General features: G+C 42.5%; 1 protein-coding gene across 1 annotated transcript; it reads left to right on the top strand.

Moving 5' to 3' along the window:
* The first annotated feature begins 272 nt into the window (after positions 1-272).
* On the top strand, positions 273-15,987 carry LOC132385973 (zinc-binding protein A33-like). Its single transcript, XM_059958203.1, has 7 exons — positions 273-302; positions 1,384-1,800; positions 2,275-2,370; positions 2,780-3,013; positions 4,822-4,844; positions 4,932-5,050; positions 15,269-15,987. The coding sequence occupies exons 1-7, from the start codon at positions 273-275 to the stop codon at positions 15,817-15,819; spliced, it is 1,470 nt and encodes a 489-aa protein (XP_059814186.1). The 3' UTR covers positions 15,820-15,987.
* The last annotated feature ends 6,670 nt before the right edge of the window (positions 15,988-22,657 follow it).

Raw genomic sequence — 22,657 nt, 5'->3', positions numbered from 1 at the left:
CCCAACCTGAGATTCACGGTTACTGGTATTGGTCCTTGGCATTAAAAAAAGTTTGTGAAGCCCAGTCGTACAGGAATGCTGCCTACTGACACATTCCAGACGACAGGGACACCATTGGAACTACAGGGGCCCTCTACACTGGACAGGGAGAGGCCTGGTTGGCTGAGGAAGCCTCACAGTTATGGTAGTAGTGAACCACCCCAGGGGGCACATGGCTTCTCCTTTCATCTCAGGACTTCAACTGTCTTCCAGGGGAATGTCCTTCCGACCGCATGGATGAGGCCTATGGAGATTCAGCTGACGTTTTTGTCGCACTGGAATTTTACAAGATAGGGTTGCCAGCCATACGGCCAACCGTCCTCCGCTCGTAGCCGGGCTTAGACAGTCCATGGATGCGTTTTCGTATCTGTTGTCTGTTTAATGTGTTTTTGATCCCACACTCAACATAGAAAAGGCCAGAATTTCCACTGAACACATCCAGCAAAACCAAGTTGATTCCCTGAGCAAACACAAGGAAGTCTGCAGATGCTGAAATTCAAGCAACACACACAAAATGCTGGTGGAACGCAGCAGGCCAGGCAGCATCTATAGGAAGAAGAACTGTCGACGTTTCGTCAGGACTAACCGAAAGGAAAGATATTAAGAGATTTGAAAGTAGGAGGTGGAGGCGGAAATGCGAAATGATAGGAGAAGACCGGAGGGGGTGGGATGAAGCTAAGAGCTGGAAAGGTGATTGGCCACAGGGATACAGAGCTGGGGAAGCGAAAGGATCATGGGACGGGAGGCCTAGGCAGAAAGAAAGGGGAAGGGAGCACCGGAAAGAGATGGAGAACAGGCAGTGATGGGGAGAGGGAGAGAGAAAAAAAAAGACGAACAACTAAATATGTCAGGGATGGGGTAAGAAGGGAAGGAGGGGCATTAACGGAAGTGAGAGAAGTCAATGTTCATGCCATCAGGTTGGAGGCTACCCAGGTGTTGTTCCTCCAACCTGAATGTGGCTTCATCTTGACAGTAGAGGAGTCCATGGATAGACATATCAGAATGGGAATGGGACGTTGAATTAAAATGTGTGGCCACTGGGAAATCCAGCTTTCTCTGGCGGACAGAGCGTAGGTGTTCAGCGAAACGGTCTCCCAGTCTGCGTCGGGTCTCACCAATATACAAAAGGCCACACCGGGAGAACCGGACGCAGTATAACACACCAGCTATCCTGACGAAGAGTCTCGGCCCGAAACGTCGACAGTGCTGCTGTGTTCCACCAGCATTGTGTGTGTGTTGTGTGATTCCCCGAGTCTGCAGCGCGCGTAGTGGACAATCCCGGTACTGCAGGGGATCAGCAGCTCTCCGAAAGTGAAAGCATTCTGAATCAGGAAGTGTCGGGAGTTAACATGGCTTCGAAAAGGACCGGCCGAGAGTTGGACCGAGGAGGTAATTTGTCCCGTCTGCCTGGATTTCTTCACCGATCCGGTTATACTGGAGTGTGGACACAACTTCTGTCGCTCTTGTATCACACGGTGTTGGGAAAGGGAGCAGAAAAACTTCTGCCCGGAATGTCGAGAGGAGTTTGCTGACCGCACCCTCAGGGTGAATCGGGCCTTAGCAAATCTGGCTGAAAAAGCTCGAAATCTAAACCTGAATCCGAAAGGGAAGGAAAGTAAACTTCACTGCGAGGAACATGAGGAAGAACTGAAGCTGTTTTGTGAAACGGACAAGACACTGATCTGTGTGATCTGTGCAGCTGCGCAGGAACACAGAGAGCATCGATTTGTGCTGATTAAAGAGGCTGTTAAAAACTATAAGGTAAAAACTAACGTTAATTTAACACTTAACACATTTCCTTTGTCCTTTGCAACACCTGACTCCTAACCTCCTCCCTCGTCACCATTCAGGGCCGCAAACAGCCCAGTTCCTCCCGTTTCTTTCACGGTCGATTGTCCTCTCGTATTAGATTCCTTCTTCTCCAGCCCTTTACCTCTTCCACCTGTCCCCTCTCAGCTTCTCACTTCATCACCCTCCCCCACGTTCCCCCTCACGTTGTCTCACCCGTCACCTGTCAGCTGGTTCTCATCCCCAACCTTTTTATTCTGGCTTCTCTCCCATTCCTTCCCAGTCCCAAAGAAGGGTCTCATCCCGGAACACCGACTGTTTATTTCCCCTGAATAGATGCTGCCTGACTCACTGAGTTCCTCCGGCATTTTGTGTGATAATCGGGTTTGATCACCTGTTTCTTTTGATGCATCTTTGTTTCTATTTCCTTCACTCTCTGACTTCCAGGATCAGCTAAAATCTTCCTTAGACTCTCTCACAAAAAAGAAATCAGACTTCCAGGAAAAGGAGCAGCAACAGAAAGAGAAGATTTCCGGAGTTCGGGTGAGGCTTCCTGAGCGGAATTTCTGATATTACTGTCGAGTTTTGCTCCATTTAATGCAGAATAGCCGAGTATCGCAGCTCCAGTGACCTGGGTTCGATCCTGACCTCTGCTGCTGTCTGTGTGGAGTTTGCATGCTCTCCCTGTGACCACGAGAGACTCCGACACATCCCAGGGACATGCTGGATGAATGGCTAATTACCGTTAACCTGAAAAGGTGGGGAAGGTGTGTGTGAATCAGATGGGAGTTTATGGTTCAATATGTGAGAGTAGGTTTCAGGAAAACGTGAGGGAATGGTGTTGACGGGAATGCTCTCAGAAGTAGCATGGACTCCAATAGACCGAACTCAACGACAAAAGGAAACAGAGCACAGCAATGCAGTATATTAATCTTCACCTTTCCTTCGACAGGAACAGTCACACAGTGTTCAGTCCCACATCACATCCCAGTTTGCTGAACTGCGCCAGATTATCACTGAGAAAGAGCAGAGCTTACTCAGGGATCTCAGGGAAGAAGAGAAGAGGATTCTCAACCCAATGGAGAAAAATCTTCTAGCTCTTCAAGAGAATATAAGGAGTATTCAGGAGGAAATCACTAAGTTAAAGGAACAGATGGATCAGAAAGCTGGTGTGATATTTCTCAAGGTGAGGGATTATATTTCAATTTGTTTCTGTCAAAGGGCACTGAATGAACAGTGGTATATTTGAAATAAACACAGCACCGAGGCCAATTCTAACAAATCAATTGCCGCTGCTGGCGACCTCACACAAGTTGTTATACCTGCATGATGCACCCTCCCATCACTCCAATAATGACATTTCAAAATGTCCAAGATACGCTTTCAGTCCTTCATTCGCCAAATACAACCTTGAAGTGATGAAACTTCAGGGTAATTCATTGTAAAGTAAGCTGCCACACAGCGGTCAACAACAGGATGACATCCGCCCGTCCCCAGCTCAAAACTGCCCAGAACAACGTACAGATACGTAACCTTTCCCCTTCGCCTTTATCACGTCCCCAATCACGTGACGAGTTACCATAATAAACACGTAACACAGAATACAATGCAGACCGAAAACAGACGTGTTACTCCTACACACAGCATTTACAAATGGCAGTAAACTGTTTCTCACCAGATAATTGTTGCATCTATTCAGGGTTGTTGTTGTCCCATAATAATAAGATTATTAAGGGATTGGACACGCTGGAGGCAGGAAGCATGTTCCCGCTGATGGGTGAGTCCAGAACTAGAGGCCACAGTTTAAGAATAAGGGGTAGCCCATTTAGAACAGTGATGCGGAAAAACTTTTTCACCCAGAGAGTGGTGGATATGTGGAATGCTCTGCCCCAGAAGGCAGTGGAGGCCAAGTTTCTGGATGCATTCAAGAGAGAGTTAGATAGAGCTCTTATAGATAGCGGGGTCAAGGGATTTGGGGAGAGGGCAGGAACGGGGTACTGATTGTGTATGATCAGCCATGATCACAGTGAATGGCTGTGCTGGCTAGAAGGGCCGAATGGCCTACTGCTGCACCTATTGTCTATTGTCCTAAAACTGGGCTTCCACAACTTCTGTACACCCCAGGACAAAATGCAAATCTCTCTGAAATTATTTACTCCGATCATAACACAGAGCTGCTGACTGTTTCCTTAATTACCGCATTAAATATCCTCTGAAACTCCCATTAACACCCGGTTTCAGTCACAGGCTGTGAGTGGGTCTGTTGCAGTTGGTGCGAGGGTCTCTCTGTCAATCAGTGAGAACAAAGAATTTGACCCACACATTAGACTTATCCTCCATATCCGGTTTCCATCAGATTATGGAAACTTTCAATGTCTCTTTATTTTTTGGATATATTTCGCATGGGATTATATCCCATTCTCTATCATAAACAGGCCATTAGGTCCATCTTCTATCAGTATCCCTGCTTCACAATCCTCCTGCCACCTACTCACCGCACCCAGCAACAGTGCCCTGAACTCCCTGGTCCCTCACGTGTTTATCCAGCCTCCCCATTACAGTCAGTCTCTGCTGTTCCATTTCATCCACTCCTGTGGCAGCGAGTTTCACATCCTCCTCACTTAAATTTCTTGTGGAATTTGTTAAAATCCATCTGGAATTACATATCCCCACGAGTCTTCCCATAAATAGAGGTACTTCCTCCACCCGCACACAATCACATACATCACTGATCTTAAATTCCTCCATCCTATCACACTGACGTCATATCCAGATGATAATGCACAGCCTGTCCTGTCTTCCCTGTTAGTTTCTTCCTCTCAGTAATGGTATGACATTCAGAAACTTTCCCTGTAAATTCATGGTTCTGTATTGTCCGTGTGTCTGAGTGATTGTGGGAGTGGGAATTTTCAACACCTTGTAATGATTGGGATGAAATTCAGGATGTGGACAGTAAGTCCAAGTCTAATCAGATTTGTGTTTTATTTATTTCAGGAGGAAGCTCGTCGGAACAGGAGGTAGGACATGCTCTTTACTGAAACACTGAATGGATTTGTAAGATAGTTCAGAATAGCAATTTATAACCAGTAGTTTAATATTTACAGGATTAATGACGATGTCCAGGAATTGTCAGTGACAGATGAGACCCTACCGGTTGAAAACTTCGATCACCCCTATTTGTTGAACACAGTGCTGAGAGAAACGCTTGATGCTATTAATCGAGGTAAAACGTACAACGATTCATTTCCCCTTGTTTATGAAGCTCAATTTAGTTCCAATGTGAGGCAAAGATTGTCTGTAATACTGGGCTGAAGGGGAACTGAAGTTTATTCCACATCAACCCCACCAACTGGGAGGCATCACTGTCACATGGTCAGCTGGAGATGTCAGACCCCTGAACACACCACCACAGGGTCACAACACAATCAATACACGGGACTGTCAGATGAACCACTGTGTTCCAATCCCAGGCAAATGCATTAACACACCAGGACATAAGATTGGATCTACCAGAGGAGCTGAGAATTTAATACTGACAATAATATTGTCAGGAATAAAAATGAGTATCAGTGTGGTGATAGGGATTGTCAGGAAAATACACAAGTCGTTCATGTGCCCTGTGAGTGCAGACTCTGACTGACACAGGTCTTCCCCCTTCCGGATCAGCATCTCTCATTGTTGTTAGAGGCAGAAGAGGGGAGTGGTCGTGATCGGGGACTGAATCGCCAGGGGAACAGACAGGAGATTCTATTGATGTGAACGGGACACCTGAATGGTATGTTGCCTCCTGGGTGCCAGGGTCAGGGATGGGTATCAGTGCATTAGGGAATCGTCAGGGGAACAGACAGGAGAATCTATTGATGTGAACGGGACACTTGAATGGTATGTTGCCTCCTGGGTGCCAGGGTCAGGGATGCCTCGAATCGTGTCCGCAGCATTTTAGAGAGGGAGGGAAAAGAGCCAGATATCTTTGTAAATTTGTGACAATGACATTGGAAGTAAAAACAAAGAGGTCCTGAAAATAGAATTTGGAGAGCTTGGTAGAAAGCACTGAAGCAGCACCTCCAGGGTTGTAATTTCCAGATTGCTGCATGTGATACGTGCTGGTGAGGGTTGAAACAGGATAATTTGACAGATAAACATGGCTGAGAAGATGGTGCTGGGGACAGGGATTCAGGTTCTTGGATCATTGGGATCTCTTCTGGTGGAGGAATGACCGACTCAAAAGGGATGGGTCGCACCTCGACCCGAGGGAGAAGAATATTCTCACAGAGAGGTTTGATAGAGCTGTTGGGGAGGATTGAAACTAATTTGGTGGGGGGGGGGGGGGGGTGTTGGAACTGGAGTGAAGGGATAAGACTGATGGTAAAAATGCAAAGATAGCGTCCAGTCAGGCTGTCAGATAGGGCGGACAGATGAGAGGAGAAAATTGCAGCCAGTAGGGTGAGTATCAGTGCATTAGGGATGCAGAATTAAAAAGGGTAGCAGATACAGTAGACCAAGTGTTATATTCCAATATATGGAGTATGAGAAATAAGGTGGATGATCTTGTTGCACTATTACCGATTGTTAGGTATGATGTTCTGGCCATCACTGAATTTTGACTGAAGGATGGTTGTAGTTGGGATCTGAATGTTCAAGGTTACACAATGTATCGGAGGAAGGAAGGAAGGCCGATGGGGTGGTGTGGCTCTGCTGGTAAATCAGCAGCTAGATGTGACATAGGATTGGAAGATGTTGAATCTTGTGGGTTGAGGTAAGGAATTGCAAAAGTAAAAATGACACAGACACCAGTCATATACAGGCCTCCCAACAGTCAGTGGGTTGAGGCCCACAGATTACAACTGGAAATAGAAAAGGCTGATGAAAAGGACAATGTTATGATAATCACGGGAGATTTCAACATGCAGGTCAATTGGGAAAATCAGGTTGGCAAAGGATCTCAAGAGAGTGAGTTTGTTGAATGCAATGTGATGGCTTTCTAGAGCAGTTTGTCGATGAGCCTACTCGGGGAACAGCTCTACTGGATTGGGTGTTATGTATTGAACCAGAGGTGAGTAGTTAAAAGAAACCTTAGGAAGCAGTGCTCACAAGATGACCGAGTTCAACTTGAAATCTGATAAGGAGAAAGTAAAGTCTGATCTTGTAGTATTTCAGAGGAGTGAAAGAAATTACAGCGGTCTGAGTGAGGAGTTGGCCAAAGCAAATTGGAAGGAGATGCTGGCAGGGATGAGAGCAGAGCAGAAATGGTGTCTGTTTCTGGGAAAATGAGGATAGATATACTCCAAAAATAAATAAATACTCAAATGGCGAAATAGTTCAACCATGGCTGACAAGGGAAGACAAGTTAATGTAAAGGCAAAGGAGAGGGCATACAACTAAACAAAAATTATTCGGAAGAGAGAGGATTGGGAAGCTTTGAAATATCTACAGAGAGGAACTAAAAGGATGATTGGGTGGGAAAAAATAAACAAGAAATTGATTTGAATTGAACTGGCCTGGTTGAAGAAGCTGTCCCGGAGCCTGTTGCTCCCGGCTTTTATGCTGCGGTACCGTATCCCGGATGGTAGCAACTGGTACAGGTTGTGGTTGGGGTGACTCTGGTATCCAATGATCCTTCTGGCCCTTTTTACACACCTATCTTTGGAAAACAAGATAGCAAACAATATCAAATTGTTTTTCAAGTATTGTAAAAAAATAAAACAGAGGTGAGAGTGGATATAGGACAGCTAGAAAATGAGGCTGGATGCATAATAACAGAGGATAAAGAGATGGCAGATAAGCCAAATATTTTGCACCAGTATTCACCGTGGAAGACACCAGCACTGTGCCCGGTGTTGAAGAGTGCGAGGGAAGAGAAGTGAGTGCAGTTACTGTTACAAGGGAGAAGCTGCTCAAAAAGCTGAAAGCCCCAAAGATACATAAGTCACCCAGACCAGATGAACTGCACCCTAGTGTTCTGAAAGAGGTCGCAGTAGAACTTATGGAGGCATTCCAAATAATCTTTCAAAATCACTGGACCCTGGCATGGTGCCAGAGGACTGGAAAATGGCAAATGTCACTTGACTCTTTAAGTAAGGAGGAAGGCAGCAGAAAGGAAATTATTGACCAGTTTGCCTCACCTCTGTGGTTGGGAAGAAATTGGAGTCAGTTGTTAAGTGTGAGGCTATGGAATACTTGGTGACACTGGACAAGATAGGACAAGTCAGCATGGCTTCGTTAGGGAATATCCTGCCTGACAAACCTGTTGGGATTCTTTGAGGAGATTACAAGCAGGATCGATAAACAGTGGATGTTGTATATTTGGAATCTCGGAAGGCCTTTGACAAAGTGCCACGCATGAAGGTGGTAACCAGGTTAAGAGGCCATGGTATTACAGAAAAGTTACAGGCATGGTTAGAACATTGGCTGATTGGAAGGAAACAGCGAAGGAGAGTAAACGGAACCTTTCCTGGTTGGCTGCCAGTGAGTCGTGTTCCACAGGGACACAGGTGTTAGGACACCTTCATTTTATGCTGTATATCAAGATTTAACTGATGGAATAGACAATAAGATGTAGGAGCAGAAATAGGCCATTCGGCCCATTGAGTTTGCTCCAATATTCAGTCATGGGAAGACCCAATTCTTCCGGACATCCCCACTCCCCTGTTTTCACCCCATACCATTTGATGCCCTGGCTCAATGAGAACCGGTACATCTCTGCCTTAAATATGCCTTGGCCTCCACAGCCACATGTCGCAACAAATTCCACAGATTCTCCACACACACTGACTAAAGTAATTTCTCCACATCTCAGTTCTAAAAGGACGTCCTTCAATCATGAAGTCACACCCTCTTGTCCTAGAGTAAATGGCTTTGTTTCCAGGTTTTGCAGATGATACGAAGATTGGCGGAGGGGCCGGTAGTGTTGAGGAAACAGTTAGGCTGGACAAGGACTTGGATGAGGAGAATGGGAAAGAAATTGGCAAATTATATACAATGTTGGAAAATACATGGTCCTGCACTTTGGTCGTAGAAATAATGTGCAGATTTTTTTTTTTCAAATGGGGAGAAAATCCAAAAATCTGAGACGAAATTGGACTTAGCAGTCATTCTGCAGAACTCCCTAAATGTTAACTTGCAGGTAGAGTCACTGGTGAGGAAGGCAAATCCAATGTTAGCATTCAGTCCAAGGGGTTTAGATAGCATTCAGTTCAAGAGCAGGGATGTGATGCTGAGGATTTATAAGGCACTGGTGAAGACTCACCTTGAGTATTGTGAACAATTTTGGGCTCCTCGTCTAAGAAAAGATGTGCTGGCATTGCAGAAGGTTCATTTCATAAGGATGATTCCAGGAATGAAAGGGTTATCATACGAGGAACGTTTGATAGCTCTGTGTCTGTACTCGCTGGAATTTAGAAAGATGAGGGGGAATCTCATTGAAACCTTTCAAATGTTGAAAGTCCTAGAAACCTTTCGAATGTTGAAAGTCCTAGACAGAGTAGATGTGGAAAGGATGTTTCCCATGGTGGTGGAGTTTAGGACAAGAGGGCACAGCCTCAAGACAGAGGGGGAATCTATTTAAAACATGTGGAGAAATTTGTGCCAGCAGCAGTTGAATTTGTGGAACCTGTTGGGTGTATTTAAGGCAGAGCTTGATAGGTTCTAGATTGGACACAGCATCAAAGGTTACGGGGAGAAGACCAGGTAGTGGGGCTGAGGAGGGAAAAAAGGATCAGCAATTATTGAATGGCGGAGCAGACTCGATAGGAAAATGGCCTAATTCTGCTCCTATGTCTCATGGTGATCAGACCACTACATTGAAGCATTGTGAGAATGAGCTCGGACACACCAACAAGCATTGACATGGGTCAAGATTTCATCTCGGGAGAAGCACACACAGCATAACCGGCCTGGCAAAGCTCCCTCACACACATACACAGGAAGGACTGGCAGATTGTAGTCAGAGCCTCAGCAATGTACGTTGTTATTTCCCTCAGTAACCTGGAAACCAGTCTCTTCAGAGACAGTCATTTATTCATTTAAACAACTCAATCACATGTGACACATTGTCAACACACACCAGACATGTGATGACACACTGTAACATAAAAATTCTTCAATGTGCATACTCTCCTTCAATGTGTATACACACCACACGGATATTTACCACAATCCACACACACACACACACACACACACACACACACACACACACACACACACACACACACACACACACACACACACACACACACACACACACACACACACACACACACACACACACACACACACTATCAGAGTGTGTCACAGGGCCACAGAAAAAGGCACAAATTCCCATTTAGGATTGAAACCTGTCCTTACCCAGTTTGTCTGTTCTGTGGCACTGAGCTGCCCTCTGACGTGACGTCACATCAACACTTGACACACAGACTCAGGGGTGAGATTCCTCAGGAGGATGATCTCGGAGGGTTTGATGGATGTTGAACTCACGGCCCACTTCATCAATTTGCAAGACTAAGATGTTTTCTTAAGCATGGCCCATTTGTGTGTATTTGCCACCCCCCCATCCCTCTAACCATTTCCCATCTGTGTATTTATTTGAAAATATGTTATTTTTTACCTGTTTCTACAGCGTCTGAGGGCAAATTCCGTTCACCAACCTCCCTCTCTCTGAGAATGTTACCCGATTTCCCATCTCACTTTCAATCTGAGGCCTCTGGTTCTGTACTCCCATTTCTTGGAAAAAGAACGTTATTTAAGCTCCTTAGAATTATTTACCTTGATAAGGGGTCATACCTGAACATCCTACACTACAGCTGAATAGCCCAAGCTTACTCACTCTTTGCTTTTAACCCAAGCCCCCAGTCCTGGTAACATCCTCCTGAAGCCTCCTGTCCAGTGTAATGACATCCTCCCCATATTCGGGAACCGGAAAAGCAGACAATACTCCAAGTATGGTCTATCATCGACATCAAAGGCCTTGCTAAATTTCATGTGGACAGTGTGGAATAAGCTGATGAATACACGACTGAAGGTGTTTTTTTAGATTGGGACAAGAAGGGCGGCGTGGGAGCTAAATTCTGAAGGAAGACAGTGTAAAAAAAAAACTTTGTGTACAAGAACGGCGAGACTGCGCAGGACAGCGCGGAGAGTTTAAAAAGATGAGCACCCTATACAGCGGGCAGCGGAGTGGGTGGCAGCAGAGTGTAGGGCTTTGGCTCAACGGGCTCAGGCGGTAACGGGAAGAGGCGAGAGCGAGGAACCGACTCTTTTTCTCCCCTTTGAAAATCAGCCCGGACGGACGGGGGAACAGCAGGGCACATTAGCTAATGGTTTAAAAAGTTCGTGTGCTTGGTGAAGTAAGTGGGTGAGTAGACCTATCTTTCTTTGTTTCATTCCTGTAGAATTAGGTAGCATGTCTGCAGGGTTAGTGCTTTGTTCAGGGTGTCAGATGTGGGAATCCTGGGAGACCTCCAGCCTCCCTGATAGCCACATCTGCACCAGGTGAACCGAGATTCAGCTCCTCGGAGACCGTGTTAGGGATCTGGAGCAGCAGCTTGATGACCTACTGCTTATTAGAGAAAACGAAGAGGTGATAGACAGGAGCTACAGGGAGGTAGTCATCCCTAGGCTACAGGGGTCAGAAAACTGGGTGACTGTCAGGAGAGGGAAGGGAAATGCCAGGGTAGTGGAGAGCACCACTGTGTCTGCCCCCCTCAGCAACAAGTATATCGTTTTGGATGCTGTTGAGGTGGATGACCTGACAGGGGACGGCCATGGTGACCGGGTCTCTGGCACTGAGCCTGGCGCTGTTGTGCAGGAGGGAAGGAGGGAGAAGAGGAATGCGGTAGTCATAGGGGATTCCATAGTCAGGGGAACAGACAGGAGATTCTGTGAGCCTGATAGAGATACCCGCATGGTGGGCTGCCTCCCAGGTGCCAGGGTATGGGATCCAGGGTATGGGTCCAGAATATCCTGAAGGGAGAGGGCGAGCAGCCAGCTGTCTTGGTACATGTTGGTACCAATGACATAGAGAGGGAAAGGGAGGAGGTCCTGAAGAGAGATTTCCGGGAGTTAGGAATGAAGCTGAGAAGCAGGACCTCCAGGGTAGTTATCTCAGGATTGCTACCTGTGCCATGTGCTAGCGAGGGCAAGAACAGTAGGATCAGGCTGATGAATGTGTGGCTGAGAGACTGGTGCAGGGGACAGGGCTTCAGATTCTTGGATCATTGGGATCTCTTTAGGGGGAAGTATTAACTGTTCAAAAAGGACGGGTTACACCTGAACCCGAAGGGGATCAATATCATAGCAGAAATGTTTAATAGAGCTGTTAGGGAGGGTTTAAACTAATTTGGCAGGGGGATGGGAAAGAGGTGACATAGGATCGGAAGGTGCAGAATCTTTATGGGTTGAGCTAAGAAATCGCAGGGGTAAAAGGACCCTGATGGCAGTTATCTACCGGCCTCCTAACAGCTGCAGCGATGTGGACTACAGATTACAACAGGAAATAGAGAAGGCTTGCCAGAAGGGCAGTTTTATGATAATTGTGGGGATTTTAACATGCGAGTGGATTGGGAAAATCAGATCGACACTGGATCTCAAGACAGAGAATTTGAAGAATGTCTACGAGATGGCTTTTCAGAACAACTTGTTGTTGAGCCCACTACGGGATCAGTGGTACTGAATTGGATATTGTGTAATGACCCAGAGGTGATTAGAGAGATTGAGGTGAAGGAACTGTTAGGTGGCAGAGATCGTAACATGATTGAGTTCACTGTAAAATTTGAGAAAGAGAAGCAGAAATCCGATGTGTCGGTATTGCAGTGGAGTAAAGGAAATTACAGTGGCATGAGAGAGGAACTGGCCAAATTTGACTGGAAAGGGACACTAGCGGAAGGACAGCAGAGCAGCAGTGGCTGGAGTTTATGCGAGAAGTGAGGAAGGTGCAAGACAGATACATTCCAAAAAAGAAGTAATTTTCAAATGGAAAAAGATGCAACCATGGCTGACAAGAGAAGTGAAAGCCAAAGTAAAAGCAAAGGAGAGGGCATTCAAGGAAACAAAAAAATAGTGGGAAGACAGGGGATTGGGAAGTTTTTAAAAGCTTACAAAAGGAAACTAAGAAGGCCATTAAGAGGGAAAAGATGAACTATGAAAGAAAGCTAGCAAATAATATCAAAGAAGATACCAAAAGCTTTTTCAAGTATATAAAGAGTAAAAAACCGGTGAGAGTGGATATAGGACTGATAGAAAATGATGCTGGAGAAATTGTAATGGGAGATAAGGAGATGGCTGAGGAACTGAACGAGTATTTTCATCAGTCCTCACTAGGAAGATATCAGCAGTATACCGGACACTCAAGGGTGTCAGGGAAGAGAAGTGTGCGCTGTCATAATTACGACAGAGAAAGTACTCAGGAAGCTGGATAGTCTCAGGGTAGATAAATCTCCAGGACCAGATGGAATTCACCCTTGTGTTTTGAAGGAAGTAGCTGTGGAGATCGCAGAGGCATTAGCAATGATCTTTCAAAAGTCAATAGATTCTGACATGGTTCTGGAGGAGTGGAAGATTGTAAATGCCACTCTGGTATTTAAGAAAGGGGCAAGGAAGCAAAAAGTAAATTATAGACCTGTTAGCTTGACATCGGTGGGAGTCAATTGTCAAGAATGAGGTTACGGAGTACCTGGAGGCATATGACAAGATAGGCCAAACTCAGCATGGTTGCCTTAAAGGAAAATCCTGCCTGACAAACCCATTGAAATCTTTTGAGGAGATTACAAGTAGGCTGGACAAGGGAGATGCAGTGGATTTTGTGTATTTGGATTTTCAGAAGGCCTTTGACAACGTGCCGCACATGAGGCTGCTAAACAAGATAAGAGCCCATGGAATTATGGGAAAGTTACATCTGTCGATAGAGCGTTGGCTGATTGGGAGGAAACAGAGAGTGGGAATAAAGGATCCCATTCTGGTTGTCTGCCGGTTAAAAGTGGTGTTCCAGAGGGGTCCGTGTTGGGGCCACTTCTTTTTACGTTGTATATCAACGATTTGGATTATGGAAAAGATGGCTTTGTTGCTAAGTTTGCTGATGATACAAAGGTAGGTGGAAACTCCCCCACCTGAGGAATCAGAGAGTCTGCAGAGAGACTTGGATAGATTTGGAGAATGGTCAAAGAAGTGGCAAATGAAATACAATGTTGAAAAGTGTATGGTTATTATTTAAGTGGAGAGAGAATTCAAAGTTCTGAGATGCAACGGGACTTGAGGGTGCTCGTGCAGGATACCCTTAAGGTTAGTCTCCAGGTTGAGTCGGTGGTGAAGAAGGTTGACATTCATTTCTAGAGGAATAAAATATAAGAGCAGGGATGTGATGTTGAGGCTCTATAAGGCACTGGTAAGACCTCACTTGGAATAGTGTGTGCAGTTTTGGGCTCCTTATTTAAGAAAGGATGTTCTGACATTGGAGAGGGTTCAGAGCAGATTCACCAGAATGATTCCGGGAATGAGAGGGTTAACATGTGAGGAACATTTGATCACTCTTGGACTGACCTCCGTGCAGTTTAGAAGAATGAGGAGGAACCTCATGGAAACATGTTGAATTTTAAAAGGCATGGACAGAGTGGATGTGGCAAAGTTGTTTCCCATGATGGGGGAGTCTAGTACGAGAGAGCATGACTTAAGGATTGAAGGGCGCCCACTCAAAACGGAGATGCAAAGAAATTTTTTTAGCTAGAGGGTGGTGAATCTGTGAATTTGTTGCAGCAGTGGAGGCCAGGTCATTGGGTGTATTTAAGGCAGAGATTGATCAGTATCTGAGTAGCAACGGCATCAAAGGTCACGGTGAGAAGGTGGGGGAGTGGCACTAAATGGGAGAATGGATCAGCTTATGATAAAATGGCAGAGCAGATTCGAAGGGCCGAATGGCGCCTGAGATCTCCACCACCCCCGGTCCACGGGGCCGCGCTGACCGAGTCTCCCCCGATCCCCGGGGCCGCGCCGTCCGAGTCTCCCCCGATCCCCGGGGCCGCGCTGTCCGAGTCTCCCCCCGATCCCCGGGGCCGCGCTGTCCGAGTCTCCCCCCGATCCCCGGTCCCCGCTGTCCGAGTCTCCCCCCGATCCCCGGTGCCCCGCTGTCCGAGTCTCCCCCCGATCCCCGGGGCCGCGCTGTCCGAGTCTCCCCCCGATCCCCGGGGCCGCGCTGTCCGAGTCTCCCCCAGAACCCCGGGGCCCCTCTGTCCGAGTCTCCCCCGATACCCGGGGCCCCGCTGTCCGAGTCTCCCCCCGATCCCCGGGACCGCGCTGTCCGAGTCTCCCCCCGATCCCCGGGGCCGCGCTGTCCGAGTCTCCCCCCGATCCCCGGGGCCGCGCTGTCCGAGTCTCCCCCCGATCCCCGGGGTCCCGCTGTCCGAGTCTCCCCCCGATCCCCGGGGACTCTCTAATTCTCTGCTTCTCCCCCCAGTCTCTGTCACCCTGGATCTGGAAACGGCGCATCCGTATCTGGAGGTGTCTGAGGATCGGAAGAGTGTGAGACGGACCGGGACCCGGAGGAATCTCCCTGACACCGGGAAGAGATTCACAGTCTGGGCTTGTGTGCTGGGATCGGAGGGATTCACATCGGGGAGACATTACTGGGAGGTGGAGGTGACGGGGATTCGGCTCTGGTGTCTGGGAGTCGCCGCAGAGTCTGTGGAGAGGAAGAGACGGGTCAGACTGAGTCCGGAGACCGGATTCTGGGTCATCGGGCGGGATTATGACGTGTTACATCGGGATTGTGACGTGTCCGGTCTCCCCTCCCCCGAGTCCCGTCTCGCTGCCGGTCCCATCCCCGGGAGGGTGGGAGTTTATCTCAGTTACGAGTCCGGGACAGTTTCATTTTACAACGCGGAGACCAAGTCCCATCTTCACACCTTCACTGGGAATAAATTCACGGGGAAACTTTATCCTCTCTTCCGGACCTGGGATGTGAACCAGTGGCTGAGAATCTGCTCCGGTTCCGCTCCGGGTCTGTAAACGGGTCGGGTCCCTGGACCGGCGTCAGGAGTAAAGTCTCTGTAAATATAAATGTGCGGAGAGTGCAGCTAAATACGTGGCTCAGGAGATGGTGCAGGAGGGAGGGCTTTATGTTTCTGGACAATTGGGCTTTGCTCCAGGGAAGGTGGGGCCTGTTCCGACAGGACGGTTTGCCCCTAAACTGGGCGGGGGGGGGGGGGGTGGAATAACATTCTTGCGGGTAGATTTGCCAGTGCTGCTCCGGGGAATTTAATCTAGTTTTGCAGAGGGAGGGGAACCAGAGTGTCAGAGCAGATAGTGAGGTGCAGGAGGATAAGGAACATGAGAGGACTGCATGTATAAACGGAAATGAAAAAAAAAAGCAGATGGTATACATATTCTCAGGTATATCTATTTCAATGCACGGAGTATTGTCGGTAAAACAGATGAGTTTAGGGCTTGGGTTGACACGTGGGATAACGTCATTACTGCTATTAGTGAGGGGCAGAACTGGCAGCTTAATGTTCTGGTAAAATTGGAGAACGGCCAATTTTGTGGAAATGAAAAAGGATCTAGGAAGAGTGGATTGGGATAAGTTTTTTTTTTCTGGCCAGGATGTGTTCAGTAAGTTCACAGGCATAAGAAATTAAATAGAGATTGGGTTGGAAATGTTATAGCAACTTCATTTCATTCAAAATCAAGAAGAGTTGCAATTTCAGTTAATAAATCTTTACCAATTAAAATACAAAATGTAATAATTGATTCTGTGGGGAGATATGTGATTATACATTGTCAAATTTTCTCAGAATTATGGACTTTTATGAACATTTATGCACCAAATGAAAATGATGCAAAATTCATACAAGAAGATTTTTTGAACTTGGCTGACGCAAATGATAAAATATTAATAGGCGGAGATTTTAATTTTTGTTTAGATCCAGTTTTGGAAAGGCCAACTACAGTAGTTACAAAATTAAAAGTAATAAAACTAACTTTATCATTAATGAAAGATTTAAACCTGATTGATATATGGAGAAAAATTAATCCAAGAGAAAGAGATTATTCATTTTATTCAAATAGACATAAAACATATAAAACAATAGACATGGAGATTTAATACAATTTTATTAAAACGTCAAGATTTTTGTGATTTTATGAAAAAACAACTTCATTTTTTTTGGATACAAATTTACATTCAGTTGAGGATAAAATTGCATTATAGGAAGCGATGAAAGCACATTTAAGGGGTCAGATTATAAGTTATACATCTAAAATTAAGAAGGAAAATTGAGAAAAGATATCATAAAGTTAGAAAAAGAATCTCAAGATATATGAACGAAGAAAAACAAAGACAACTTGTTAATAAAAAACTACAATATAATACACTCCAGACATATCGTACAGACAAAGTAATTATGAGAACTAAACAGAAATATTACGAATTAGGTGAAAGATCACATAAAATTCTTGCTTGGCAGTTGAAAACAGAACAGGCTTTTAAAACAATAAATGCAATTAGAACAAGTGTAAATAAGGTTGCTTATAAACCTTTAGAAATTAATGAAACTTTAATTTTTTTTTAATACTGAACTATATCAATCAGAATCACAAAATAAGATTACTGAGATAGATAAATTTTTATCACAAATAACCCTTCCAAAATTTAATTTGGAAGAACAGAAAGGATTAGATATGCCCTTTACATTAAAAGAGGTTGAAGAAGCTTTAGGATCACTTCAGAGTAACAAATCCCCAGAAGAAGATGGTTTTCCTCCTGAATTTTATAAAAAAATTTAAAGATATATTAATTCCTCCCTTTATGGAATTAATATACCAAGTGGAAAGAATGCATAAACTCCCACAATCTTTTTTAACAGCGATCATAACGGTATTGCCAAAAAAAGAGATCCTCTAAAACCAACATCATATAGGCCTATTTCTTCGTTGAATACAGATTATAAGATAATAGCAAAAAATTTATCTAATAGAATATCTAAATATTTACCAAAATTAATACATATGGATCAAACAGATTTTATTAAAAACAGACAATCAATGGATAATCTAACCTGGTTACTTAGTATAATTCATCTGGCGCAATAAAGAGAGGAAATTAGTGTGGCATTTGCTTTGGATGCAGAAAAAGCATTTGATAGATTGGAATGGGATTTTTTGTTTAAGCTATTGGAAAAATATGAGCTAGGAAAATGGATTAAAACCTTAAATACTAATCCTCAAGCTAAAGTAGTTACAAATGCTCAGATTTCAACACCATTTTGCTTAACAAGGTCAACTAGACAAGGCTGCCCGTTATCACCTGCTTTATTTGTATTGGCAAAAGAACCATTAGCTGAATTAATTAGAACAGATTCAGATATTGGCGGTTTTAGAGTTAATCAAGAAGAATATAAGATTAATTTATTTGCTGATGATGTTTTGATTCATTTAACAAACCCATTACAATCTTTGCAAAGGTTATCTTTTATATTGGAAGAATACGGGAAAGTATCAGGGTATAAATTAAATTGGGATAAAAGTGAAATTTTACCCCTTACCAAAGGAAATTATAATCAATGTCGATTAGTAACTCAATTTCGATGGTCAATAAATGGGATAAAATATTTAGGTATCAGAGTTGACAATGATGTCAAAAATTTATATAAACAAAATTATTTGCCATTATTAAAAATAAATGAAAGAGGATCTTGATAATTGGATGATGTTACCAATAACATTAATAGGTAGAGTTAATGCTGTAAAAATGAATATATTCCATAGATTGCAATATTTATTCCAAACTTTACCAATACAATTACCGCAGAAGTTTTTTCAAGAACTAAATAAATATGTAAGGAAATTTCTTTGGAAAGGAAAGATGTCAAGAATATCATTGGAAAAATTGAGATGTAAATTTGATTTAGGAGGGTTACAACTTCCAAATTTTAAGAATTATGATAAAGCAAATCAACTTAGATTTATTGCATCTTTTTTTGATGAAAAAAAACCCGGCATGGATTAGAATAAAATTAGATAAGATAGGAGAAAACATACCAGAAGATTTTACATATAAATGGGAATCCAAATTGATACGGGAAAAAAAAGAATCTCCAATATTAGGACACTTGATTGATTTATGGAATAAGGTAAATATGGACGATAAGATAAAGAAATCTTTATTAGCAAAAACAAACTTTAATTCAAAATAGGCTTATTGCTTTTACAATGGATAATAAACTTTTACATAATTGGTTCCAAAAGGGGATTAAATACATACGTAATTGTTTTGAAGGAGGTATATTGATGTTGTTTGATCAATGAAAAAATAAATATAAAATATCAAACAACACTCTTTTCTCTTATTTTCAATTAATGGACAATTTACGAGAAAAGCTGGGTCAAACAATGTTGATGCCAAAACTTAGTGAAATAGAAATATTAATTCAAAAAGGAAAAATTTAAAAAATTACATCTTGTATGTACAATTTGATTCAAAAACAGACTGAATCTGGAATTCATAAATCAAGACAAAAATGGGAAACTGATTTGAATCTTAAAATTGTTGGAAAAAGTTGGTCAAGATTATGTTCTGATAGTATGATAAATACAATAAATGTTCAAATTAGATTAATACAATATAATTTTTACATCAATTATATATAACACCACAGAAAATAAATAGATTAAATTCAAATATGTCTGACCAATGCTTTCGATGTAATCAAGAAATTGGTACTTTTTTACATTCTACTTGGTCTTGTTTTAAAATTCAACCATTTTCGATAAATCTGACTTTTATTGGAACAAAGTACTGGAGTTCAACTCCCAAATAGTCCAATATTATTTTTATTAGGAGATATTGAAGGGACAATACCGAAAATTAAATTGAATAAGTATCAGAAAAAAATTATAAATATTGCATTGGCAGTAGCTAAAAAAGTTATCGCAATTACTTGGAAATCTGAGTTATATTTAACTATGGATCATTGGAATAATGAAATATATAGTTGTATTCCACTTGAAAAAATTACATATAATCTAAGAAATGAATATGATATATTTTTCAAAATTTGTCTCCCATACCTACAAAAGATGGGATTAAATATATAGGTCCTTTGAAGATAAAATTATAATGTAATTGGGGAAAGTAAGAATAAATATTAAAATTATTTTGAACTCCATGGAGCATGTGGGTATCCTCCAATATCGAGGCAATCTTTTTCTTCTTTATTTCTTTCTTTAGATAAGGGTTAAGGTGGGGAGGGGGAGGATTAATATTATTTTTCTTTTTCTTACTAATTTTTCATTACATTTATTCTTTGAAATTTTCTAAAAAAATAAATAACCCATTATTAATAATAATAATAATAATAATAATAATAATAATAATAAAATAACCCACCAACAGCCCACTCACCTTTGCTACCCTTTATGTTATTTCCTTATGTTTAACACAATTATTACGTGCCTTTTCCAGCTCAAACTGTGAATTGATTTAAAGTCAGTCCCATAATTTAATAGCTTTTATTTGAAAACTATCTTCCCTCGCAAAGATTGTACTGAAGACTGCATTTGATTTTTCTTCAGCCTTGTACGCTTCACATTGAAATAGTATGTGTTTTGACGGTTTCACAATGACAAAATGTACACGACACAGAATGAAGTTTTCCAATTAGTTACAAGGCATAATTAAGCATAGTGTGGATATTTCTGTCATGTGAATATCATTTAAGCCCTTCTTCTATAAACCCAACAGGTTTATGTATTCTGGAAAGGTGTCTGTCTTTACGTCCATTATCCTACGTCTTGCCATAAGCCCCTAATTCTTAACACTACCAACCTTTTAGCTTCTAATTTGCTAAGTGGAAAGTCTATATCCACAGCTTAACATTTAACAGCTTTTGGAGCTAAACAGTCAACATCATCATTTCCCTCAACAGTGTGATATGAAGGGCCCATCATGTGCAGACATATAAATCAAACTTTATATATGAAATACCGTTTGACAAGTTTCCAACAGTCAATCTGACCTACTGCCAGAATGACCTGTTTAAGACTCATCAAAACCGAAATGTATTCTGAGCAAATTATAAGGACCAATTTCTTCCATCCACTGTAAGCCTAAACTGTTGGCAAAGAATTCTGCCTTCTATGCTGATAAATGGCTATAAGTCATTTCTTTATCATTACCTGCAATTCAGGCACACAAAAACAGCCACACCAACATCCCCAATTAAATTATCTTTTGATTCATCTGTAAAAATGGTTACTGTATGATAATAACTTTCATTAATATACTGATGACCAACAGACTCTCAGGCAGAACCGAATCCGATCGTGTAAAAACTAAAATCAACTGAAGTCATTGGAAAAAACAATGTGGGGTTACAGAGAACGCTACAGTGGGACATACTGTATCATCAAATACACCCATATTCGCAGCGTGGTAACAACCCAGCCACCCAAAACAAAATACACTCTTCTAGTGATGTCCCCAACCGTCCTCCAGCGCACCTTTAACAGAATGATCATTTCCTTGACCCGCAAATTAATCCAGTATGTTGACATCAACTTGAACCTTTGAGGGCAATTGTCCCATTGCAATCAGTAAAGCCAAAGCAGGAGACAACATTACCGCACCAGAACAGAATCTAAAAGTCTGTAATTGTATCACATACAAACACTTTTAATTTGAAGATGAAGGTGATCCACAAGCCACACAGACATAATCAAGAACAGATCTAATTAAACAAATAAAATTGGTCAGCAAAGATTTTCATGTTGCACCCAAGAATACCCACATAGATGTCTGAGGGGATTTAAAGCTCTTTACATTTATCAATTATTTTACTGATAGGTGCTTCCCCGTCAGCTTATTATCCATCCACATACTGAGAAATGTTACCACTGACACTTCCTCAAGATATTAATCATATAATTTAAAATCAACTGCAAGTCTATTAATGCTGTTTGTAAACCACGTAATGTGTTTTAACGACTGAAAGCTTACAATCCTCATCAATCTGCCCACTGTTTGAGCTATTAATTGTAAATTGCAGTTAATACCTCAAATCCATAAAGCTATTGTGATTTACCCAGGGAATCCCATTTTCCCATCTCAGAGAAAATATCATTAATCATAATATTAAATAATGAAGGGCTACAAATACTGCCTTGTGGGATTCCATTCTCTATCTCATAGACACAAACATGCCGACCGTTACTTGGACAGTCCATACAAAAAAAAACTCAGAAAAATTATACAATGTCCCCCTTACTCCTAATTTAATCAAAAGTCCTTTCTTCCATATCATTTCCCTTTTCAGTCTCAAGAAATACTGCTATTACAACATCTTTATTTAATTGTGCTTTCCAAATATCATCTTCCAAACCTAAAACTGAATCTAATGTCATTTCACACTTCCAAAATCCACTCTAATAAAACACTTTATCACCACTCTTTCCAAAATATAACTCAAGCGCTTGATTACTATACATTCCATAAGGTTACATAAATGAGGCATTCACGATATAGGCCCTTAACTAGAAGGATCAAATGGGGATCTGCCAGGTTTTAGAATAGGCACTACTATTTCCATTTTCCATGAGGAAAGTGGATGCACAATTCAAATATTTAATATTTTACAAATGCGAATTATATACAATTACAATTTCAAATATCACTCTTTCCTGGAGACACCTGACCTGCATTATTAATATACTTCTTAAATTCATACAAAGAAATCTCTCCATCCGTGATACTATCATTGCTGCAGCTGACTTCCAGCACATCAGGGTATTCACTGAAAAACATATCCCTACATTGTTTAACTTCTTCACTTAAATTATCCTGATTATGAAT

This window comes from Hypanus sabinus, assembly GCF_030144855.1.
Source record: "Hypanus sabinus isolate sHypSab1 chromosome X2 unlocalized genomic scaffold, sHypSab1.hap1 SUPER_X2_unloc_8, whole genome shotgun sequence".
Lineage (NCBI taxonomy): Eukaryota > Metazoa > Chordata > Chondrichthyes > Myliobatiformes > Dasyatidae > Hypanus > Hypanus sabinus.
The sequence above is the reverse complement of the archived record's forward strand: the minus strand, read 5'-3'. Positions and strand labels throughout refer to the sequence as shown.